At 44.3% G+C, this 26,469-nt stretch overlaps 1 protein-coding gene across 3 annotated transcripts in view; it reads left to right on the top strand.

Moving 5' to 3' along the window:
• Positions 1-899: 899 nt before the first annotated feature.
• SUOX (sulfite oxidase) overlaps positions 900-26,469 on the top strand; it is a 40,895-nt gene continuing 15,325 nt past the window's right edge. Inside the window, exons 1-2 of one of the 3 annotated variants that reach the window (XM_089680140.1) lie at positions 900-981; positions 23,208-23,268. In XM_089680140.1, coding sequence (XP_089536266.1) covers positions 23,210-23,268 — 59 coding nt within the window. In that variant the 5' untranslated portion in view covers positions 900-981; positions 23,208-23,209. Of the gene's footprint in view, positions 982-1,020; positions 1,492-7,907; positions 9,404-23,207; positions 23,269-26,469 lie in introns of those variants that run through there. The other 2 variants (XM_089680130.1, XM_089680148.1) reach the window with 2 other exon arrangements.

The following is a 26,469-nucleotide window of genomic DNA, read 5'->3' as shown; positions in this document are numbered from 1 at the left end:
CACTGACACCAACGATGGGGCACTATTCCTCCCCCCCACTGACACCAACGATGGGGCACTATTCCTCCCCCCCACTGACATCAACGATGGGGCACTATTCCCCCCCCCCACTGACACCAACGATGGGGCACTATTCCACCCCCCACTGACACCAACGATGGGGCACCATTCCTCCCACTGACACCAACGACGGGGCACCATTCCTCCCACTGACACCAACGACGGGGCACCATTCCTCCCACTGACACCAACGACGGGGCACCATTCCTGCCACTGACACCAACGACGGGGCACCATTCCTCCCACTGACACCAACGACGGGGCACCATTCCTCCCACTGACACCAACGACGGGGCACTATTCCTGCCACTGATACCAATGATGGGGCACTATTGCTCCCACTGGTGTGCATTGGAAGAGGGGTAGTCTTATACGGCGAGTATAGCGCAAACACTAAATTTTAGCAGAAAAAGTAGGGGGTCGTCTTATACGCCGGCAAATACGGTATATAAGTTTTGTATTGCCTTCTGCAGCCCCTCCAAACCACAAATGTCTCTCCGAATGCGGTTTTCTTTGCCGGGGTTTCTTGTCAGGTGGCCTAGACATAAGAGGGGTTCTAGTCCCTCTCAACTTTACCCCAAATGTAAATAAAAAGTTTTGCCTTTAGCTATACTTTATGCATGATTTCATTTTTTCACCGTCTAAAGAGGTGAGGAGGGAAGGAATGACAAGAGAGGGCCCAATGTTCAGTACATCGTTCCCTCTCCTCAGTGCGCAGAATGAGGAGTGTATTTGGCTACTGATCCCAAACTTGTGCCCCTCCTCCACCTTGGCCCGGGGCCCCCTCACACCAAGTGCATCTCTTCCACAGACTGGACACCCATGGGGGCGGGGAGCCCGCCCACTGACGTCACGGCTAATATAATTGGAGGAGCAGCGTGAAGCCGGGGAGCAGCGGAGAGGACGTTGAGGGTTTGTGAGGTATGTGATCTGGGGGAGAGCGGCTGTTACGTAACGACATCCCTGTTGGGGTCCTCCTCCGGGAGCCGGGCCCCTCTGTGGCGCTGCCTGTATAGGCTGAGCAGTGCGGTACGTCAGCGCAGCGTACGGAGATACACATGTGTCCATGTCACTGGCAGCTCCGTACTGTGACTACGAGTTTACTTGTAGAGAGTGGAGGGGTCACAGCTCTGCTCCCACACTGGAGGTGTGCACTGTGTGAAGGGGGAACTATGCTGCTCATCCAAATGGCCTCATCATCACTAAAGTTCAGTGCAGTCTTCTGTCAGGTCCTGGGTAGCTTTAATGTGGAACTAACCTCTGCAGACTACTTACCACTGCAGACTACTTACCACTGCCCCAACCGCCCAGTGCCCTCTCCGGCATCTTCTCTCTGGCATCTTCCAGGGGCCAGTCTTTGGCTGACGCAGGGTTCCATAATGCATGCGCAGCTTAATGTACATGATAAAGAGGAAGCCGGTCATCCAGCAGGTAAGTTCACTGGTTGCATGTCTCCTCTGCAATAAACCGCCTGCTTGCATTATATAGAGCTCACTTAGATGGGTGATTTGTACTGTCATCTGGCGTGTGCGTCCACCTCGGGGTTGCATGCAGCCCACCCCCTAGAAGTGGATACACGCACTGCGACTGCACGGACACAATTGCATGTCAAAGTTTGCCGTGTGCACCTGATATCTGATAGTGACTGGTGCGCAGGAGCGGACTGACAACTCATGGGGCCCCCGGGCAATAGGGGATCATGAGGCCCCTGTGTCCTTGCCCAAACTCAAAAAACCCTATGAAAAAGGTACCAGGGGTATCTCATGGGGCCCCCTACTGACCCCGGGCACTGCCCGAGTTTCCAAATGGTCAGTCCGCCCGTGCCGGTGCCCACACCCACTTGTGCCCGCATGTCGAACTTTGACATGTAATTGTGTTGTGTAGCTGCTACGTGTGCATCCACTTTTGTGGGCCGCCTGCATGCAGCTCTGCGGTGGATGCACATGCCATCTGCCAGCAGCTCTGCATAAGACCCTGGTTACACTGGGTGTGACTTGGCATGCGATACAACTTGCAAGTCGCACCTTATTGTCCACAATTACAGCGGTCGTATCGGTGCGGTTCCAACTTGGTCGGAGCTGCACTGATTACTAAAGTACTGCATGCACTGCTTTTGGTGCAATTTGCATAGACATCAGTGTCAGATGTCTTGCAAATCGGCATGACATCCCACTTTGAAATTGTGCGACTTACAGTGAAGTCGCACAATCTCAAAGTCTGGATTTGTGTGACCGGGGTGTAAAGGATGGGACTAATCACCCGTCTGAATGAGTTGTTAAACATCAGTTTTGCTTTAGGATTAGTTTAGATCCACACATGTTGAGAAGATGCACAGTCTCGTGTGCATTCCTGACACACACAGAAATGTGACATCCTGGAGTTGTGCACCAATCCTGGCATCTTCATACCGCCATCTTCCAGGTATTGATTACTGGCTGCTTTTATTGGCTGGGTGGGCGCAGGAGTTTTGCTGCCAAATGTTTACAGTGAGCTGCACATGAGCACTGTACTGGGGAGGACCAGCAGGTAGGTCATTTTAATGTAGAAGAGATGGCACATGTCTTTTCTGAATTACAAAATCCTGCATGTCTGCTCATTTTTATTTATTACCTGAAGTTCCACTTTAATGACACCCCACCCCCCCACACCCATCGGTAAATGTGCATAACAAACTGCATAGTGCCATGGCTCCATGTGCAGTGTGATGCAATTTTACAAAAGAGTCAGGGACTTCTTTCTCCACTTTTTTTTTTTGTAGGTAGGGCAGCACAGTGGCTAAATGGTTAGCACTTCCGTCTGGCAGCACTAAGTTTGAGGCTCAACCATGGCACTATCTGCCTGGAGTTTGCATGTTCTCCTTGCGCCTGCGTGGGTTTCCTCTGGGTATTCTGCTTTCCTCCCATACTCCAAAGCCATACTGGTAGGTTGGCTCCTGTTTAATTTAATTTGGCCCTTGTATGTGAATGTATGAATGGGAGGTGTGTGTATGTATATGTGTGTGTATATGTGTATGTATGTAAAGCGCTGTATAAATTGACAGCTCTATATAAGTACCTGTAATAAATAAAATAAATGGTCTGCCCTACACTCAACTGTATAGATCTTAAACCAAGCCTTAATAATGTGTGTAGATCCGGCCATTGCAAAGAGGTGAAAGGGGCTCGTGCTCAGGGTGTGAGGGGAAAGGGAGCTAATGTGTGGGAGAAATGAAGGATTCACTTACAGGGCGATGCACGCAGACAATGCAGCAGTCACGCATTGCTCCAAGTAGTCAATGGTAGTTGTGTTCAGTTAGCCTTGCTTGGGCTTCTGTCACAGTAGTGATCGCATCTCTGACCGCACATTGGGAGCTCTTACCGCGCTGCTTTCCTCACTGGACAAAATAGCACTCACTAGCCAGGGTACAGTTGTGTCCAAAATTATTCAACCCCCAATGCTGTAAAGGGGTTTAGGGACTATAGTGTACATTTGGAATTGTATTCAGAATCAAATCCTACAAGGACGTTGTAACTACCCAAATGCAACTAAAATGACATCAATTGTTTATGTAATACAGTAGTAAATGGTTCTTATGTGGTTTCTTCATTGCCACAATTATTCAACCCCTTAAAGACTACCACTCTGAAGAACAGAGGTTCATACAGGTGCTTTCCATCAGGTATTGAAAACACCTGTGGATGTCACCGAGCAGCAATCAAGCATAATAAGCACCAATTAGGCAGCTTTAAAATGACTGTGATACTCAGCTCCTTCTAGACATTTACTGGTGTGGTTACAAACATGGTGAAGGCAAGAGAATGGTCCAGGAAGACAAGAGAAGAGGTGATTTCTCTTCACAGGAAGGGCAATGGCTATAAGAAGATTGCAAAGATGTTAAACATACCAAGAGACACCTTAGGAAGCATCATTCGCAAATTCAAGGCAAAGGGCACTGTTGAAACGCTACCTGGTCGTGGCAGAAAGAAGATGCTGACTTCGACTGCTGTGCGCTACCTGAAGCGTAGAGTGGAGAGAAGTCCCCGTGTGACTGCTGAGGAACTGAGAAAAGATTTGTCAGATGTGGGTACAGAAGTTTCAGCCCAGACAATAAGACGCACACTGCGTAATGAAGGCCTCCGTGCCAGAACTCCCAGGCGTACCCCCTTGCTGTCTCCAAAGAATAAGAAGAGTCGACTGCAGTATGCCAAAAGCCATGTGGACAAACCACAAAAGTTGTGGGATAGTGTTCTGTGGACTGATGAAACAAAATTAGAACTGTTTGGGCCCATGGATCAACGCTATGTTTGGAGGAGGAAGAACAAGGCCTATGATGAAAAGAACACCTTGCCTACTGTGAAGCATGGTGGAGGGTCAATCATGCTTTGGGGCTGTTTTGCTTCTGCAGGTACAGGGAAGCTTCAGCGTGTGCAAGGTACCATGAATTCTCTTCAGTACCAGGAGATATTGGATGGAAACGTGATGCAGTCCGTCACACACCTGAGGCTTGGGAGACGTTGGACCTTTCAACAGGACAATGATCCCAAGCATACCTCCAAGTCCACTAGAGCATGGTTGCAGAGGAAAGGCTGGAACATTTTGGAGTGGCCATCGCAGTCACCAGACTTAAATCCGATTGAGAACCTCTGGTGGGACTTAAAGAAAGCAGTTGCAGTGCGCAAGCCTAAGAATGTGACTGAACTGGAGGCCTTTGCCCATGAAGAATGGGCGAAGATACCCGTAGATCGCTGCAAGACACTTGTGTCAAGCTATGCTTCACGTTTAAAAGCTGTTATAACTGTAAAAGGATGCTGTACTAAGTACTAAGATTGAATGTCACTTGGGGGTTGAATAAAACTGATAATGCTGTGAGCACAGAAAAGACATTTGTGGTTATTTCATTATAACTGTTATGTTATATTTGTCTGACCTACAAGTGCCTCTTTAATGTAAATGTAAGCAAGATGACTGAATGATCAAAAGCAATGTCAAACTGGCCAAAACACTCAATTTCAGTGGGGGTTGAATAATTTTGGACACAACTGTATGTTGATGGAACAACACCATAGAAGCAGGTGAGTTCTCTTGCAAATTGAGAGTTGCAGGCAGCGTCAGGATTGCTCATGTGGCATGACCCCGTGTATCTTATTCTGTAGAGCCTGAAGCACATTCTTGCATAGTGTTACTGATTTCTGTACAAGGTGCACCCTCCTCTTTCCTCTTGGTGTGGGTTTTTTTTTTTAAATACATTTTTTGGCAGACCTATGTTTATTCTGTCATTCTTTTTTATTTATTTATTTTTTTTTTTAAACAAAATCTCCCTCCAAAAACAAAGAAAAACAGATTAGGACAAACTCCATCTTTTGCAAAAATGTAATAATCTCACCCACATTGGGCTCGTACACACGGCCGCAAGGGGGCTGTACAGCATGCATGAGCATCCAGATCCTGCATAAAAACTTTCCCGAGACCCACATATGCTGCACACAGCTGCAGGTAGACAGCAGTTACAAGATGCAGCTGTATGTGGGTTTGTGCCAGTACCTGCATAAAGCACATACAGCATGTATCCCCAAAATGCAGGCACACTACTGAATTATGTAATTGCTGTCTATGGCAGCTGTTGGTCCAGGGGAAGTTTACACAGATATTCTGGATGCTCGTTGTATGGCAGACTGTAAGCGTCTAGGCTTGCCTGCACACCTGTTAAGGATAAGTTCACCTCTAGTGACATGTTACACCCATATTCAGGGTGTAACATGTTACTAAAGCACCTGCTGGCACCCCAACCCATTTCCCCATAGTAACAGTGGGTGGGGGATCTTCTCCCACACTTACTGTCATAATTTAGATATTGCACAGCTGTGTGGGGGCTCCGCCTGACAGCCATGTCATTCATTCATTGAGTTCTGTGAATGAACTACAAGTAACATCCGCCATTGTGACTTGTAGCTCCCATTGAAGTGCGCTGGTGAGCACTCGTAGTTAACTGATCTTCCTGGATGGCAGGTATGGGCAGATGGTATATTGAGAGTCTGCAGGAACATGACATTGCACCCATGATCTTCTGATCACAAGTGCAATGCTTTACAGGCTTCTATTAATATAAAAAAACAAACAAAAACCTGCAAAAAATGTGCATCAATTTTATTTAAAGGTGAACTTTTAAATTGGTACATGGGGCTGTTTATTTACAGCCACTGCATCCCTATAGACTTACATAGCCTGTTTGCGCACAGCACCAGCCACACAAATGGTCAATTCACAGTATACAGGCCTCAGCACCTAGGTCAATGATTATGCTTAGTATATTAGACTTGACCTGTCATATCAGCATGTTTTATTAATATGCAATATGATGGTCTACCCAAACAATGTATTCACTGTGTCAGTTCATACCCGTCCTAACCAGTCGGTTAGGACATAACAATGTACAGTTGTTAATAAGAGAGTTATAGATTTTAGAAGGTAGTCAGCTCTGCACATACAGCAAGAGAAACAAACCAGGACACATATACCTAGTGCATTAAAAGATGCAGTTAATAATGTATAAAAAGTTTAATAAACACACAAAAGTGAACAATGGAGCAACGCAGCTAGGGCCAAGAAGTACAGCAGCCTAGAAACACTCACTTGGTGTAGAATGAGCAGTGTCCTTGATGACCTAAATGTAGTACCTCAGGACAGGAGGTGTTACTACTTCATGTTCATTGATATAGTGGTGTCATGCCTCCTGGTAGGGGCCCCTTTCTCAGGCCTATCTTACTATAACATCTATAGTGATCATGCTAATCTAACTGTTGTATAATACTGGGAATTATGTTCCCAGGGAACACAAAGCAAAAATTAAGGCAATACTGTATCACTAATGACACAGACCAGCCTCTGTGTTTACACACTATGTCCAATTATGAAAAAAAATCATTCAAAAGATGTTAAACAGATATTTTTCAATTCTTACTCTAGTTGGAGATGTACGTCTTCAATAACTGGTAAGTCAAGCAAAGGAGAATGAGAATACAATGTAACATATAACAATTTCATAAACTAATCCTTATCAATGTGAGTCTAAAGTCAGAAGGTTTTCTTTTTACCTTAAGCCCTGGTTCACACTGGATCTGACTTTCAAATCATGCAAGTTGCACAATTCTAAAGCCGCATGTCAGTGAGATTTGGCAGATATCTGTGCAAGTGGTACCTGAAATCGAAAAAATATTGCAGGATCCCTTTTGTGTTTTTTTTTTTTTTTTTTTTTTTTTTTTTTTTCTTCTTCAAATGGGTGTGGCACAGCAAAGTCGGAGTTGCATTGATTTGAATGGTTCTGTTGCCAACAATAGGGTGCAACGTTTCATGCGGTTTGAAACTGTCAAATCGCATGACAAGTCACACTGGTGCGAACCCAGAGCTAAGGCTCGGTTCACACTTTCAATTTCGCCCAAAGTCGCAGGACATGTTAAATGCCCTTTCAGTGGGCACTACTGACGTCACTGCAAGTTCATAAAAGGTTCCTGCTCTACTTTGATACGTTTGCACTCTTTGGCACTGAAGTCGTGTCAAACTCCAAAGTCACACTGGAAATTGTGTGACTTTGGAGTGGGTTAGTGTGAACAGAGCCTAAGGCTACGTTCACACTAGCATTGTGTGCAGGCGGCAGAGAGGCATTTGGGAAGCGTTTTTACCGCTTCCCAAACACCTCGGACAATTCTGCACATTGCAGCACATGGTGCTGTTTTAATGGGAGCGTTAGCATCGCGGCAAAACGGATGCCTCTGGTCGAGTCAGGAGGTGTTGAAGCCTCCTCTTCTAGTCTATGGTGCCACTCCGCAAACATGGTTGCAGGGCGTTTGCGGAGTGGTAACACCATTTAAACCTCATTATAGGCGTTTGTGGGGCGTTTTTAACGCTTAGCAACTGCCGCTAAACCGTGCATGCGCCGTTTGCGGAGCGTTAAACGCTCGGCAAACGCCGGACCAACGCTTGCCAAACGCTATAGGGGCGTTTGGCAAGTGTTGGTAAAACAGTCAAGTGTGAACGATCCCTAAGGCTTCATGTACACTGGTGCACTTCTGAACGTTTTTCTCTTGGCAGAAGAAAAGCCGCTTTGTTTTTTTAAATGCATTTAGGCACGTCAATCACTTGGGCATTTATTCTTTCCATTGGCCAGAATATTAATTTATTCTGTCCAGTGGGGGGAAAAAGGACTCTAATGCATTACCTGCATTTGGGGGGGGAAATAAAAAACCCTCCACTAGGAAGAAAATATTCAGGAGGCAGCAGCACATGCGCTAACATGCAGGGGTGTTTAGAGGCAGGGAAAAGAACGCCAGACACCCCTAACAGCATTAAAAATGTTGAGTGATCATGAGGCCTTAAGGTGAAGTTGTTCTTTCTCAAGGATCTTCAGCGATCACAGCAAAGACTCTAACATGGTTTTCTGTGGGCCTCTAACTGCCTAGAAACATCTTCTGTGTGTGATTACATAGCAGGCTGCCAAGGCTCTGTTTTCTTGGAAAATAGCTGAGATTTCAGGGCCTGTGTTGTGAACTTTGAGTAATCATTTCTCCACAATGCTTAGAGATACAGAAGGCTTCTTTAAAAGGGTTTTTACTGCTTGTTTAGAATGTAATTACTGTAGAGAGCAGGAGCTTGGCACAGTTTCACAGGTTGTCAGGTCTGGGCAAGTCTCCCTAAGAACTAGGCATAGCTTTAAAAACCTAGGCGCCAGTACTGTGCCACCTATATATGACTATATAGTTGGCTGAAAGCTGCATAGGTAGGCAACAGTAAAAAGGAAAACATTCTCTTTGACAATATTAAATCTAATTAGAAACGAAAACATTTGATATTTAAGCAGTAAAAAATATGTGAACCTGAACAATACAGACAACAAATAATGGGGTTGGCTTTACAGTTCAAACATCAACAGAGCATTACAAAAAGCATGAAATTGTGAAAGACTTGAGGCACTCTGGGAAATCATTCAGGAACAATATGTGTACTCCATAGCAATGGTTGATGGTGGGAGTGGCTTAAGGGGGAGTATTAAACCAAATTGGTGCCTTTTACATGCCACAGGCTTTGTACCATTTGAAGTAGTCACAATAGCTGTACTACTAATGACCATCTCACAGACATGCCTAAACATCAGCACAAAGGATCGTTCTAAAAATGTTAAACTATTCCATTACATTTGCTTATCTGTACACATAAAGCAATCCCTTTCTTAGCCTTACCTTTAACAGATGTAAGTTTGCCTTTTGGACAAAAATAATAAATGCACATTTTTTTTTTTTTTTTGCAGGTTGCTGCAGCTATGGGAACATGTTGTACCCTAAAAATGGGTGGAACATGTAACAAGTTCCCAAAGGTGAAGACAACAAACTCTTTGTTCAGGGCTAAGTGGGGGGTGCACACAGGAGAGGAAGGAGGGGAGGGTGGAATGAGAGAGAGAGAGGGAGGGAGGGAGAGTGTGCTGTGTACACAGTGTTGTTAGCTCAGATCAGATATTTACATAATTTCCAGCTCTCACAATCATGGGACTCCCCCAGGACACTGGCTCAGCTCCTGTCCGATTCGGTCATGGAGCTTGGCTCACCCTGGTAAAGCCCTGGCTCGCCCTTAGATCAGGTGGTGCATGGGCAGCATGCATCCAACATATGAACTGACATGGGCAGCAAAATGTTGCATATTAGCTAACTTGGTCAACTGCCGGTTGTAATTTTAAATCTACTGCCAGCAGCCACACAATCCCCTCCAGAGTTCATAGGCACAATAGCAGCGCATGGTCAGCAGCCAGCAATCTGTCTCCTCCTGAACCAATAGGACTCCACCTGCATGTTGTAATTTTTTAGAATCTGCCATCCAAACAACCCTCTCTCCACATGGTCAGTGTGCATGATCTCCCTGCACACCTGGGGGGTTGGAGTGTGGGCTGACACAGAGGATGGGATAGGAGGCAGATGTGCTGCAGCATCTATTGTGATGTTGCTGGGGACCAGCAGACTGTTGGGCAGGGAGATGTACAGCTGCTTCCAGGACAGTCATACCCTTGGTTGCCAGAGAGATTGTTTTCATTCAGAATTGGGACTTGGCTAGCAGGAATTGCACAGCCCTGTTCTAAATGCAGGTCCACTTTAAAATAATATTTTGAATAACTGTTTAGGAAATTTATTCAATTAATCAAAATAAAATGTGTTTTGAATTAAGTAAAAAGATTTGTTAGGAATTTTTTCATATACTATTGTCCTCCGAGCAAGTATACACATATGAGGAGTACTTGGGACACACCTGCAGACACCAGGCGGTAATTAAATGTGGCAATTCTAAAAGCTGCAGAAATTGAGTTTGCTGATTGCACAATTGTACAATTCTTGTAGCACAAGCCGTACTAAACACCGAGCTGTACTAAACACCCTGTCTATAAAAGTTTGTTTATATAACATGTGCTTTATGTGTTGTGTAAATAGGCTTTGTTGGCTTGTAGCAATGCTCCATTCCATCTGTGTGAGAATGGAGTTATTTACCTTGTATACTCTACCAGCTGTAGGCAGTCTTTAGCCCTCCAGCTGTTGATGAACAAGTCCCATTGCAAGCCACAGGAATGACTCGCAGAGGTATGGTGGGATTTGTAGTTTCTCCACTACTGGAGAATCAGTTTCCCTACCTCAGTGGTGTGGAAATTTAAAAAATAAACTACTTGTCCAAGGGACAAATCAGGGTCTCAATCTACTTGTCCCTTATGACAATGTACCTGTCCTGATTGAAAAAAAAGAATAATATTAACCAAAACCGTTTATCCTGGTACATGGCATTATCCTGGTATAAACCTTGCTGCTGGCAAGGGCTAACTAGAAAAAAAAACCCTTGTCCAGCATCCGGGACTGCATGTTTTGGGCATTGGGCAATAGGAATTGCACATCCCTGCTACCTCTACATGCTGGTGGTACTCAGGCAGTAGCTTGGAAGCTCAGCCTGTATACTCTGTGCCTTTCTGTATGAACACGGTGCATTATACACCTGAGGCATGCACAAAACCAGTCTGAGGCTGGTGTTCATTGTGTAGGGGTGGTGCTTTCCTTGCACTGTTTACTTTTTTTCATACTTTATTGTTACAATTACTTTTTTTTCATTAAAGTCTATGCACTGTAGCTCATTTGTGGTGTCGTGCGGTGTGTGTGCTTTTTGTTTGTTTGTTTTTTTTTAATGCAGTGCACCACAACCCTGCTCAACAGAACATTGTGGTGTGAGCAGGACACATAGAAAACTATTGTTTTCTATGTGTCCATTTAGCCTGCATTGATGGAGCAAATGCGTCCTAAATGATCTGACAAACCTTGTAGCACCACTCCAAGCAAGAGTACAGCCTCTCTTCCTCTGGCCTTCAAGTGTAGGGGTGCAGGCGTTCAGACTTGCTCATCAGCAGTATCCATAACTAGTGTCCGGGACGCTGCTCTCCCAATCTGACCCGTATGAGGTGTTTACGCATGAGTGAGTGGGTTCTATATGATGCTGAAAAATACATTCTAATCAACCAACATTTTTCCAAGCTATATTTTCAGGCTTTGAACAGTTCACCACGTCATAATAAAACCTAGCTTATGAGCTGACAAATGTAGGGACTTTGCACTGGATTGCATATGTTAATGTTAACCCCAATTTAGTTGGAACTTTGCTTGACGAAGACTGTTTTCTAATCTGTGTGTGTTGTGTATTTCTCAGGTGTCTATTGTAAAATTCTAAGGATGAAGCAGAATCCGAAAGGTTGTTCTAGTAAATATTTAGCTTTTGGTTAATACTTGTACAGTGAATTGCTCAAGCAGCAGTAAAGTAGAGCTAAATGCGTTTTCTTTTTCAATAGAGTAAGGGAGCATTATAAACCTGTTTGTGGTGTGTGGGTTTTTTTTTTTTTTTTTTTTATTCCATCTGTGTCCCATTGGGGAGCTTTCCCTTCACTTCTGTCCTATAAAGGAAAACTGGAAGTGAAAGGAAATCCCTCCAAAGTGAGGGAATCCCTGGCTGTCAGCAGGAGTGTCCCCATTGTAAGATTTCCACTATATTCCTGTTGTGGTAACAAAGGAAAACAGGACCAGTAGAGAGTGATGCTTTCTAATGAGGGCACATATTACAATAAAAACCCTAACAGGTGTACTAATGCCTCTACATTCAATTCAAAACATTAAAGGCATTTTTTTTTTAGTTCTACTTTAACTGCTTCCTGACTGTCCTATAGCAGAAACACTGCTACAGGGCGGCACATGTGCCTAAAATCACATGTGTATATATGTGATTTTGCATTTCCGTGCTGCCATTGTCAGCTGTCAATCACCGGGTCCCGGCCGGTGATTACCGACTATCACCGACAGGGAGGAGGGCTGCTTTGCTTACTAACAGTCCTCCTCCCAGTTGGCTTGGGCACACTGCTCTGGATGGCTGTGCACAGCTATCCAGAGCAGTGTGCTTACAGTGAAGCACACTCCCAGCACACAGTTAACCATTTGATCACCCCCTCATGTTAACCCCTTCCTGCCCAGTGCCATTAGTACAATGTCAGTGCTTTTTTTGTACTGATAACTGTATTGGTGTCACTGGGGAGGTCAGTGACACCAAGTCAGTTCCCCCCCCCCCCCCCCCCCCAGTGTCCGTATGCCTGTCGCAGTCCTGCTATAAGTCGCTGATCATCCCCATTATTAGTAAAAAAATAAACCATTCCAGTATCTATACCGCCGTTTTTAAATGCTATAACTTTCATGTAAACCAATTCATTTACACGTATTGGGATTTTTTTTTTTTTTTTTTTTTTTTTTTTTTTAGCAAAGACATGTCACAGAATACATTTTGGCCTAAATTTATGACATTTGATTTTTTTTTTTTTTTTAATTGACATGTTTAACCGCTTCCGTGCCGCTATATAGTAGAAATACTGCTATACAGTGGCACGGGTGCGCAAAATCACGTGTATATATATAAATGATTCATGCTCCCGTGGTTTTCGTGCCTCTCCCAGATAATTGCCAGTCAGTACACCAGTAATCACATTTAACCCCTTGCTTGCTAGGAACACGATCACATACACAAAAAAAAATCTACATTGCTAGTATAGTGTCTGAACGGATCAATATCTTTGATCATATCAGCACTATACCAGCGTTCATATTAGTATGTAGAAATTCTGAACGACCCTCTGCACACTGCTATATACCCTTTCAAGCAGAGTTTGCAATAAATAGGGATATTTGGTTCACACATATTGCAATACATGTATAAAAAAAAAATGAGTAAAAGCACCTTAATATAAATAAAAGCAAGCTGCTATGCACAAAAAGGTAACCAATATCACCCTAGAACATCAATGAATATATAAAGTGCAGCGCTAAAATTAACAAAAAACAATATTAAAAATCTATAGAAAGTCAATGTAATAATGAATGGGTATAGATAAATGACCCTTAATTAATCCAGAACCCTACACATATAAATATATATATGAGTTCAAATGGAAATGTGATCCAAAGAGTCAATAAAGTGACTTTAGTGCTCAGGTGACATTAGGGTCCGGTATCCGTACAATAATGGTAAAGGTAATGCGCACTCACCGGACGCACATGTTATAAGCACTTTTAGTGTAAAAAAAATCCAGATGTCATCTGATAGTGGGTGGTCCTCCCTCTACTGTTGGGTAGTATAAATCTGGTGTGGGTGGTCCTCTTTCTTTAGGGGTCCCCCTATATTCCTGGTGGGTAGTATCCCTCTGGGTGGGCACACTTTCACGGTGTGGCAATGATCCGTCCAGGAAAACGGTCTGTGGACTAAAGTACTCCCCCAGGGGGGGACAGAGATACTTCCATAGTGTAGTAAATGTTAACAGCTTTATTAAGATGCATCAAGGTAAAAACAGAAATTATTGCAGACAGTGAGCGGTGAGGACTAACAATCTGGTGTAGTAAGATGGCCGCCGGAGCTCCACGTTGCTCCGGCGGCATGACGTCACGGCGTGGTGTGGCTCCTCCTGACGCATATCGTGCTCAAGCACGTCCTCAGAGGGGGGTCGCCAATCACACCATGTCATCCGCCGTTCGTATTTATAAGCATTTCTGCACATGCGCAATAAGTAGCGGCCATGTTGGAGTACTGCAGAGCGAACTGCGCAGGCGCAAGTGTCCAAGCGCCATTTTCCCTTGGTTTCCCCATATAGAAGAACAAAGCAGACTATGTGTCTGTGTGTTCACAGTGAGGCGCTGCTAGGCTTCAGCGCCATTTTCCATTAGGTTCTACTAAGCAATAGACAGAGCAGATCGATCTGAATGTCTGTGATTTCTTTTTTTTTTTTTTTTTTTTTTTTTTTCTTCCTTACACAGTTGTCATTTAAATGATTTATGGCTCACACATGCCATCGGTATATGTAGAATTACTCCCCAAAATACATTCTGCTACTTCTCCCAAGTATGGGGATACCACATGTGAGAGACTTTTTGGCAGTCTATCCAAGTACAGGAGCCCAAAATCCAATAAGCACCTTCAGGCTTTTAAAGGGCTGAAAGTGCGTAACTTCCTCATTTCACTTCCTGACTACCTATCACCGTTTTGGAGGCCCTGAAATGCCAGAAGTACCAAACACCCCAAATGACCCCTTTTTGGAAAGTAGACACCCCAAGGAATTTGATAAGAAGCATGGTGAGTATTTTGCAGATCTTGTTGCCACAATTTTTGGAAAATGAAGGAAAAAAAACAAAAACATTTTTTCTTTTTTTTAGATTTCAAAACCTTGTGAGAAAAAAAAATGAGATCTGCAAAATACCATGCCTCTTCTTTTTAAATTCCTTGGGGTGTCTACTTTCCAAAAAGGGGTCATTTGGGGGGGCTTGGTGCTATCCTGGCATTTCAGCGCCTCCGAAACTGTGATAGGTAATGAGGAAGTTACGCACCTTCAGGCTTTCAAAGTGGTCATTGGATTTCAGGCTCCTGTATGTGACTAGGCTCCCAAAAAGTTTCACGTGGCATCCCCATGCTCGGTAGAACTAGCAGAATGTATTTTGGGGTGTAATTCCACATGTAGTTAGGTCCATATATATTTGGACACAGGCACAATTTTAGATTTTTTCAGGTATTTTCCAAAACATATTCATGCTATAGTTATATAATGGATATGGGCTGAAAGTGCACACTCAAGTTTAATTTGATGGTATGTACATCCAAATTGGAGGAAGGGTTTAGGAATTACAGCTCTTAAGAGTAGTCACCCCCCCTTTTTTTTCAAGGGACCAAAAGTAATTGGACAGTTGAATCAAACGCTGTTTCATGGCCAGGTGTGGACTACTCTGTTATTTCTTCATTAATTAAGCAGGTAAAAGGTCTGGAGTTGATTCTAAGTGTGGTATTTGCATTTGGAACCTATTGCTGTGAACTTACATCATGCGTTCAAAGGAGCTGTCCATGCAAGTGAAACAGGCCATTGTAAGGCTTCAAAAATGAAACAAATTAATCAGAGAGATAGCAGCAACAATAGGAGTAGCCAAATCAACAGTTTGGTACATTCTGAGGAAAGAAGACCGCATTGGTGGGCTCAGCAACATAAAAAGGTATGGACATCCACTGAAGACAACAGTGGTGGATGATCGCAGGATCCTCTCTATGGTAAAAAAAAACCCATTCACCGCATCCAGACAAGTGAAGGATACTCTTCAGGAGGTGGGAGTATCATTGTCAGTCTACAATCAAGAGAAGACTTCATGAGAGCAAATACAGAGGGTTCACCACAAGGTGCAAACCATTCATAAGAGTGAAGAATAGAAAAACCAGAGTAAACGTTGACAAAAAAACATTCTAAAAAAGCCAGACCAGTTCTGGAAAAGCATTCTTTGGACGGATGAAACTAAGATTAACCTGTACCAGAATGATGAGAAGAAAAGTGTGGAGAAGGCTTGGAACAGCTCATGATCCAAAGCACACAACATCATCTGTAAAACATGGTGGAGGCAGTGTGATGGCATGGATATGCATGACTTCCAGTGGCACTGGGTCATTGGTGTTTATTGATGATGTGACAGAAGCAGCCGGATGAATTCTGCAGTGTTTAGAAATATACTGTCAGCCAAATGCAGCAAAGTTGATTTGACGGCGCTTCACAGTACAGATGGACAATGATCCAAAACACTGCAAAATCAACCCAGGAGCTTTTGAAGGAAAAGAAGTGGAATATTCTGCAATGGCCGAGTCAATCACCTGATCTCAACCCAATTGAGCATACATTTCACTTGCTGAAGGCAAAACTAAGGGCAGAAAGACCCACAAACAAAGAACAACTGAAGATAGCTGCAGTTAGAGCCTGGCTAAGCATCAGAAAGGAGGAAACCCAGTCTTTGGTAATGTCCATGGGTTCCAGACTACAGGCAGTCATTGCCAGTAAAGGATTCTCAACAAAATATTACAAATGACCATTTTATTTATGAATATATTCAAATGTCCAATTACTTTTGGTCCCTTGAAAAAGGGGGGTGGCTACTCTTAAGAGCTGTAATTCCTAAACCCTTCCTCCAATTTGGATGTACATACCCTCAAATTAAACCTGAGAGTGTGCACTTTCAGCCCATATCCATTATATAACTACAGCTTGAATATGTTTTGGTAAATACCTGGAAAAAAAAAACAAATTGTGTCTGTGTCCAAATATATATATATATGGACCTAACTGTATACCCATGGCTTGTGTGAGCAATATATAATTTGAAGTAGCGGTCCACTTTTCACTGTAAAAAAATAAGTCAGGAGCTACAAAAACTGTAGCTGCTAACTTTAAAAAAAAACAAAAAAAAACAGCCACTTATCTGTCCCACGATCCCGCGATGTCCTCTCATCAGCCGTCTGGTGCTCCAGACTCCAGCATCTGCAGTGTGGGCACCCGGCTGTGACAGCTTGCAGCTTCACAGCCGGGTGCCCACTGAACATGCGCGAGTAGCGCTGCGCTTGCTGAATGGCCCTGTCGTCTTCTGGGACCTGTCACGTGTCCCAGAAGACTACGGGGAAGGAGGGTAGTCTCCCCAAAGGTGCCGATCCTTAATGGGGAGCAGGGGACCAGTCTTTAAAGTGGAACTTCCCCTTTTGGGTGACGTGTTGAAGAAAAAAAAAGTTTTTGTCATGTTCCAAAAACTTGTGGAAAAAAAAAAATAGATCTTCTATGGACTCAATATGCCTCTCAGCAGATAGCTAATTTCCAAAAAGGGGTAATTTGGGGGTGTTTGTACTAGGGATGCAGCAAAATTCCAGTGGACGAAAACACCCCTTTCGGCTGTTGGCCGAAATGAAAAAAGCACAGATGCAGGTGCCGATAAAAACCCACCCCTCAAAGCCGGCTGTCCGCCCCCGCTCGGTAGTTCAGTCTTACCAGAGAAACCATCGGTTGCAGCGTTGGGCATAGAGACGAGTGAAGGAAAAGATGGCCGCCACACATCTCTATGCTCTTGGAGGACCGGAGTGATGTCCCTTCCGGTTCTGCTTTTTTTTTTTTTTTTTAGCACTAGACCAATGATTTTTTTTTTATCTAATGCTTTACATTGCAGAGGAGAGATGTGGGGTCTTATTTATATCTCTCCATAAAGAGGACCTGTTGCTAATTATTCCTATCACAAGGGATGCATGCATTTCTTGTGATAAGCAGAAAAGTGATTAAACTTTTTTTTTTTTTTTAAATGTATGTGGTTTTTTGTTTGTTTTTTGCATAGTTCCTTTAAAATAAAAAAAAAAAAAAAAATTGTAAAGTGCCCTCATGCGCACGTAGTGGTGAACGCATACGTAGACCATGACCATATATGTAAATGGTGTTCCAACCACACACGTGAGGTATAGCCATGAACGCCAGAGCAAGAGCAATAATTCTCGCACTAGACCTCCTCTGTAACTTTACACTGCTAACCCGTAGAAATTTTTAAAGCATCATCCATGGAGATTAAGTACTGCAGTTTCATGCCATTCCACGAGTGTGTGCATTTTTAAAGCGTGACATGTTTGGTATCTATTTACTTGCCATAGCATCCTCTTACATATTTTACAAAACAATTGGGATATATATTGTTTTTTTTTTTTTTTTTTTTTTTTATCAAAGTGTTTTTTTTTTTTTTCCAAAAAATATATATTCATTTTTAAAAACTGCGCATTTCGGTTTTCTTCCAAGTGCATTTTGAATTTTCATTTCGGTTCACCACTAGTTTGTACTGTCCTGGTACTTTAGCACTTAAAGAAATGTGGTGAGCAGTCAAAGTAAAAGCTGTGTAAATTCCATTATCTATACCAGGGGTCCTCAAACTTTTTAAACAGGGGGCCAGTTCACTGTCCCTCAGACCGAAGGAGGGCTGGACTATAGTTTAAAAAAAAAAAAAAAAAAAAACTACGAACAAATGCGGACACAGTACAGGTGATGACCAGAGACTGCGGACATACAACGGCGGCGGGAATACTGGGCCGGCCACTCCATAAGACGCACAGACATTTCCCCCCCAAGTTTGTCTTATGGAGCGAAATAGTGTGCCATCATTGGTGTCAGTGGGAGGAATCGTGCCCCATCATTGGTGTCAGTCGGAGGAATCGTGCCCCATCATTGGTGTCAGTGGGGGAAGGAATAGTGCCCCATCATTGGTGTCAGTGGGGGAAGGGGATAGTGTCCCAACATTTGTGTCAGTGGGAGGAATAATGTCCCGTCATTTGGTGTCAGTGGGGGGAATAGTGCCCTGTCATTGGTGTCAGTAGGGGGGGAGAGTGCCCTGTCATTGGTGTCAGTAGGGGGGGGAGAGTGCCCCGTCATTGGTGTCAGTAGGGGGGGGAGAGTGCCCCGTCATTGGTGTCAGTGGGGGGGGGGGAGAGTGCCCCGTCATTGGTGTCAGTGGGGGGGGGGAGAGTGCCCCGTTATTGGTGTCAGTGGGGGGGGGAGAGTGCCCTGTTATTGGTGTCAGTGGGGGGGAGGAGAGTGCCCTGTCATTGGTTTCAGTAAGGGGGGGATAGTGTCCCAACATTGGTGTCAGTGGGAGGAATAGTAAGTCATTTGTGTCAGTGGGAGGAATAGTACCCCATCATTGGTGTCAGTGGGGGAAGGAATAGTGTTCCATCGTTGGTGTCAGTGGGGGAAGGAATAGTGTTCCATCGTTGGTGTCAGTGGGGGAAGGAATAGTGTTCCATCGTTGGTGTCAGTGGGGGAAGGAATAGTGTTCCATCGTTGGTGTCAGTGGGGGAAGGAATAGTGTTCCATCGTTGGTGTCAGTGGGGGGGAGGAATAGTGCCCCATCGTTGGTGTCAGTGGGGGGGAGGAATAGTGCCCCATCGTTGGTGTCAGTGGGGGGGGGAATAGTGTCCCAACATTTGTGTCAGTGGGAGGAATAGTACCCCATCATTGGTGTCAGTGGGGGAAGGAATAGTGTTCCATCGTTGGTGTCAGTGGGGGGGGGGAATAGTGCCCCATCGTTGGTGTCAGTGGGGGGGAGGAATAGTGCCCCATCGTTGGTGTCAGTGGGGGGAATAGTGCCCCATCGTTGGTGTCAGTGGGAGGAATAGTACGTCATTTGTGTCAGTGGGGGGAATAGTGCCCCGTCATTTGTGTCAGTGGGGGGAATAGTGCCCCGTCATTGGTGTCAGTGGGGGGGGGGAATAGTGCCCCGTCATTGGTGTCAGTGGGGGGGGGGAATAGTGCCCCGTCATTGGTGTCAGTGGGGGGGGGGGGGAATAGTGCCCCGTCATTGGTGTCAGTGGGGGGGGGAATAGTGCCCCGTCATTGGTGTCAGTGGGGGGGGGGAATAGTGCCCCGTCATTGGTGTCAGTGGGGGGGGGAATAGTGCCCCGTCATTGGTGTCAGTGGGGGGGAATAGTGTCCCAACATTGGTGTCAGTGGGGGAAGGAATAGTGTTCCATCGTTGGTGTTAGTGGGGGGGGGAGGACTAGTGCCCCATCGTTGGTGTCAGTGGGAGGAATAGTACGTCATTGGTGTCAGTGGGGGGAATAGTGCCCTGTCATTGGTGTCAGTGGGGGGAAGAGTGCCCCGTCGTTGGTGTCAGTGGGGGAAGGAATTGTGTTCTGTCGTTGGTGTCAGTGGGGGGGTGGAATAGTGTTCCGTCGTTGGTGTCAGTGGGGGGGTGGAATAGTGTTCCGTCGTTGGTGTCAGTGGGGGGGTGGAATAGTGTTCCGTCGTTGGTGTCAGTGGGGGGGTGGAATAGTGTTCCGTCGTTGGTGTCAGTGGGGGGGTGGAATAGTGCCCCGTCGTTGGTGTCAGTTGGGGGGTGGAATAGTGCCCCGTCGTTGGTGTCAGTTGGGGGGGGAATAGTGCCCCATCGTTGGTGTCAGTGGGAGAAATGCCCCATCATTAGTATCAGTGACACCAATGATGGGGCACTATTCTTCCCACTGACACCAATGACACTTAACTTGCTGACCCCTGTTCCAGCTTGGTGCTGCTGCTGCAGCCAGCATACCTGGTTGCAGCAGCACCATCTGCATGGCATACTTTCCTGTCAGCTGTCCTTCTTCACACCGACCTCTCCTTCACTCAATGTTCGCGGGACCGCTCGGCTCCGCACCTCGCAGGTGATTGGCCGCCTGTGTGCCTTTCCTGAGCTACAGTTCTGGCGCCCAATCACCGGTGAGGAGGCGAAGCCGAGTGGCAGCGTTAACTTCGAGTGCGGGAGTGAATGAAGAAGCAGCGCTTCCTGGACTGGATCATGAGACTGGGACCGGAGCCAGGTAAGATACAGCAGCCCCCTGCCTGCCCCTGTACTTTGTGTCCCTTCCTCGCGGCAAATACGCCCCTGCCGGCGGGCCGGATAAATGTCCTCGGCGGGCCACATGTGGCCCGCAGGCCGTAGTTTGAGGACCCCTGATCTATAACATAGTTTGAAGATGCTATAACTTTTTATAAAAAGCAATCAATATACATTTATTGTGATATTATTATAATTATTTTTTTACCAAAAGCATGTAGCAGAATACATTTTGGCCTAAATTTATGAAGAAATTTTAGTTTTTTTTGGATATTTTTTGTGACAGAAATGAGAAAATATTTTTTTAAAAACAAATTTGCACTCTTTTTTGTTTATAGCACGAAAAATAAAAAGCAATCAAATACCACTGAAAGATCTATTTGTGTGGGAAAAAAAAAGGACATAAACTTTGTTTGGGTGCAGCATTGCATGACCGAGCAAATACCAGTTGAAATAGTGCAGCGCCGAATAGCAAAAGGAGGCCTGGTCAGGAAGGGGGGTAAATCCTCAGGAGTGCAAGTGGTTAAAGCAGAGCTCCACCCAAAAGGGGAAGTTCCGCTTTAAGGACTGCTCCCCCACTCCTCATTAAGGATTGGCACCTTTAGGGGGGCGGGTACCCGCTTTTTGACAGATACCCGCCCCACTTCCAGTCCGATCGCCTAGGCGATCGGAATTGGAAGGTGTCCTCCCTCCCTCTCTGTAGTCTTTTGGGACATGTGACCGGTCCCAGAAGACTACAGGACCATTCATGAAGCGCAGCGCTACTCGTGCATGCGCAGTGGGTACCCAGCTGTGAAGCTGCGAGCAATCGCAGCCAGTTGCCCACACTGAAGATGCCGGCCTCCTGGAATGCAAGATGGCCGGTGAAACGGGCGGCAGGTGACATACCGAAGGACGGGTAAGGGGCTGTTTTTTTTAGAAGTCAGCAGCTACAGTTTTTGTAGCTGCTGACTTTTATTTTTTGACAGTGTGAGTGGAACTCCGCTTTTAAACAGCACTTGCTCTAACCACCCTAGAACTCCCAAATGTGTACTATAAATTATTGTATAACTTTTTTTTTTTTTTTTCTTTTTTTTTTTCTGAACCTTTAGTTGGTTAAAGTTTTGAAGTATCATCATCTGGGTATAGTGCTTTGGGTGTGGCGAGCAAGCTGTATAGATAAGATAAGGATAATGGTTCAAGTACTTGCTGTAACTTCCTAAAATGTTTTTGCCGGAGTTGGGCCTTAATTTTTTTTTTTTTTTTTTCTGTTTTGTTTTGTTTTTTTTCTCACAGGGTGACAATGTTCCCATGCTAGTTCACTACAGAACAAATATGGTCACCTGTTAAAGTCTAATGCCAGGTTTTGTGTTGCTTTAACTAGTTCATTTGTACAGAGCCTGCACAAACTATTTCCATTACTAAGATATGCAGCTGCTGCATGCACTGTATAGACTCTGCGTAGCATCAGCTACATACAATATACAGCGCTGTGTTTAGGCAGCAGTACGGGAACTTCCCATCTGCAGTTATTACAAGATGGAATTGGGCTGAGTGCTGCAAAGGAAGCCTTGTATTTTAATGAATGCAAGGCTTCCTTTTACTGGCTGCGGTAGAGGGGCAGGCATATGGTGTTACAATCTCCACCTCTTCCATTTAGAGCAAGCTTAGTATTCATAAAAAAAAAAGGCAAGGCTTCCTGTGATTGGCTAAGCAGCTTGCGGTCTGACTAGATTTTATCATTCAGATGTTAAGTAAGGTAGCCTAGTACTGTCATACACCCAAACATTAAATTTTTATCCATGATCTTTTTCTTGTGAAAAAGTAATGCAGACCAGACCAATAATGCTCTGGGTTCAGTTCAAGTGGTGTTTGGCAAATTGCAAAGAAGTTGGGGATGCCAAACCTAAACTCCATGTGTGTTGTGTGGGTGTGTTTTTTTTTTTTTTTTTAAATAAAAATAAAAGAAACGTCAGAAGCGCTTATCTGAATACTTGCTTCAGGTCAGGATTTAAACTATTTAAGCAAGAGGGTCAGCATTACAGATGGGCAACTAGCATATGCAGCAATGGCAGCCTGCCTGTGTTCCCAGAAAAGGTTTGCTCTAAAACTGAACCCCCAACAATTTGTTAAATACAAATATGAACTGTCTTACCTGAGGGAAGACCTGTAATTCCGTTCTAGCTAGACTGCAATGCCAGGTTAGGAACCTCTTTTTCTACACTGTATTATACCTACCACTAACCGAAAAAAATGAACCGTAGAGGACCCCCTCCCCAAATGGATGTCATAGGTATTGTTGCTTTTGTCTCTCTTCTCCTGTCAATAAGCACCCAGTGTTGGATAGGCATCACATTACAATGCGTAAAGCTTCTTTGATTAATAAAAAGGTGCTAATTTTTTTTATTTGCATTGTGTTTACTAGAACCTTCTAAGCTTCTCTTTGCTTTGTCTCTGATACAGACATGAAGATACTTTATAGGATGCCATCATTGGTGCTGCGCAGCCTTGCCAGACCGCCAAGGTAAGGCCTGATAATCAGAATCCTGCACAGGGCAATTTTGAGACAGCTGAAGCTTTCTTTTTGCTGGTATTTAATCACCACTGGGTTTATTTTTTGCTAAATTAATGAAAAAATACCAAACCTTTTTGGGGAAAAAAAACATTTTGCAAATAAATAATCTTCATAAATTTAGGCCAACATGTATTCTGAGACATTTTCTTTCGTTAAAAATAACTCAAGTCAGAGTATATTTAGTCTGTAGGAAAAATAGTCTACAAATTATGGTATATATCAGGGTATTGAATTAAAATTCATGGAGGTCTAGGTAGTAAAACGTTCTTCCAGCAGAGATCCGAGTCCCAAAATGTTTGCACGATGAATCCTTCACATCACAGCCCTCGTCTCCTTTTTAGGCTAGGTTCACATCTCTGTGGCTGGGAAACATGCACAAAATTGCATGTGTTCTGACCCACAGAGAAATGCACTGCACTTTAGCAGATGTGCGGGGTGCCATTGGCTGTTAATGGCAGCCCACACATCAGCTATGGCACATTTTTGTGCATGCCAAATTATATGGTGCTGCAGCATCGTGCAGCTTGGCGTGTTGTGATTTAAAAAGAAAAATGTGTGGACTGCCTTGCCTGTGACATGCACATTCAAATGCGCATGCACAGATCTGAACCGAAGACTCATATCACATTCCAGTTCTTACAGCATCCCCCTCACATCACAGTCCCTCCCCTTCACATCAAAATCCCCCTGTCCACCCCCTGATCTCCCTTTTTTCCTGACTATCACTTGCTTTTCTGAATCTAGCACTGAAATGACTGGTCAATGACCAGTAGGAGCAGTGACATCACTTCCTAGGTGTGTGTTGGTCACAGACCTCTCCATACCCAGAAGGGCTGGTGCTGCTGTCTGCATGGGCAGGTATCAATGTGTCTAACAGTTTTGCTGCCAGATCCATTTTTTCTTTTTTTTTTTTTTTTTTCTTTCTTTAAAAATTTTAAATGTCCATTTTTGACCTGAAGACTACTCCAAAACTCTCAATAGTATATATTTTCTAAAAGTGGAGGCCCTGTAGAATAAAATGATGGTGGTTCCCATTTGTTTGCATGATATTTGTACCACGGCTTATCAACTCAATATTTTTCAGTAAAAATTACACTTTGATTCTCTTTGTGCACACAAACACATAAAACATAATGCACAATATTTTTTTTTAATTCACTTTACTAGTGAATTACTACAATTGGAGAGTGCAAAATCTGGTGCAGCTCTGCATAGTAACCAATAGTTTCCAGGTTTTTTTCAACGCTTGATTGAACAAGCTGCAGTTTGAAGCTGATTGGCTACCATGCACAGCTACACTAGATTATGCACTCTTCAGTTTTAGTCAATTAAAGTGTTACTAAACCCACAGCAGTAAAATCCATCTTTTATATGCTGTAAAGCATGCTTATTGTACTCGCTGTGGAACCTAAGGGGTTAATCCTCCGCATTGTGTTAAAAGGCTGTTTGTTCCTGTCTTCCCTGATCCTCCCTTTCTTTTACTATCCCCAATCCATCTGCTGATAGTAGAGAGCCCTTGGAGGCACTGTGCACATGCTCAGTTTGGTGCGTATTGCTATAATTTTTTTTTCTTCTGAGAGGGTGCATGTGATCAGCACAGGGTCAGGGGTCATGCAGCCTCATAGGATAGTCAGAGGAGAATGAAAACTCCTCCTACAAGCTTTAACCAGTGCTCAGCCAGACACTGATAGAAGTCACAAGACTGCTATATACTGTGTATGAAAAAAGCTATTTAGCAGTTTATATTTATTAATAAATAATTGCATTTCCATGTTTTGTGTTCTGTGGGAGACCGGATATAGTGAATGTAGGGTCCTGGTTTTAGTAACACTTTAACCCCTGTATGCTTTTTTTTGTGGTGTTATTAAAGCTATAGCACAACAGTGAAAGCCTAATTAACACATAGGTTTTGTAAAGAGGTTATACATGCAAATGCCCAGGGCTCAGGCCCTCTGCTCCCTGCTCACCACTATCACTTGTAAACACAGAAGTCTGGCTTCTGTGTTTTTACAGGTTACAGCTAGTCTCCCAATGGCTCCCACTGAGTGCAGGATGAGGACAAGGGAGATGCAGGTGCCCGGCGGATGATGCAGATGCTGGCACCCCCACTGGATGATTTCAATGCAAGTGAGTGAGGTGAAGCCACCTATAGTGTGCTGGGAGGTACTTGAGTCGGCTTGGGTGCTTCAGCTTAATACAGCAACAAAAGTAACCCGTGTGAAAGATGGTGGAGCTATTAAGGAGGGGGGAGAAAGATGGGAGCAGTGGAGGAGGGGGTGATTGCATGCAGAGGTGGGAGCTGAAGAGTGCTGAAAGTGAGATGTGGATGGGGGGAAACAGAGGTAAGTATCTGCGAAAGCGGTCTGAACTCTGCACTCTGTACATAGCGCACCCGAGAACTCTGCACTCTGTACGTAGCGCACTTGAACTCTGCATGTAATGCACTCCTGGTGTTTAATGCCCCTTGAAGACCTTCCCACTGTTAGTGAAATGTAACGCATGTGTGTGTTGGAAGGGGGTTGTGGTAGTTCCTGCAACTATTCTCTGAGAAAAGAAGCCCTGCAAATGCCTATAAATACCATATATCGAGTTTTGCTACTCCAGCAAACATTTTGTCTCTTTTCATTCCCCTTTATGTTAACCTAGTTCCATCTTTATTCCATCTTGCTTCCCCTTCCCTGTGCTTAGTCCCTGCTCCCAAAGAAACATGACAAAATCTCACTTAGGAGCCCAATCATTTGTGTATTAAATTCCACAGTAGTTAGAACATCGCTCTCAAGTGGTTTTTCCACCATGGAAACAAATAGTTACAAAACCTGACTGCTAACACAGCTTTTCCGGTCACATGACTGGAAACCAGGATCAAAGTTCTGTGATATCTTTCACCCTGATCTTTCCATTGTGGCAGAAAATGAACACAGTTCCACCGTAATCCATTGCCTTGCCTCCCTTAATAGCAATTCATTGTGCTTTTGTCTTCGAAAATATTAGTCCTATTAAGTAGCCTTTTGTATTTTGCAGTATGTGTATGTTTAGCAGCAGTATTATGGAATACTAGCAGTCTCATACTTGCATAAGAACCCATTTTTCTGTTTTTTTTTCATAGTCCTTTTTATAAAAAATATATACAAAATTGAATCTGTATGCTTC

This window comes from Staurois parvus, unplaced genomic scaffold (assembly GCF_062004578.1).
Source record: "Staurois parvus isolate SC_StPar_1 unplaced genomic scaffold, SC_StPar_1.0 ptg000017l, whole genome shotgun sequence".
Classification (NCBI taxonomy): domain Eukaryota; kingdom Metazoa; phylum Chordata; class Amphibia; order Anura; family Ranidae; genus Staurois; species Staurois parvus.
The sequence above is the reverse complement of the archived record's forward strand: the minus strand, read 5'-3'. Positions and strand labels throughout refer to the sequence as shown.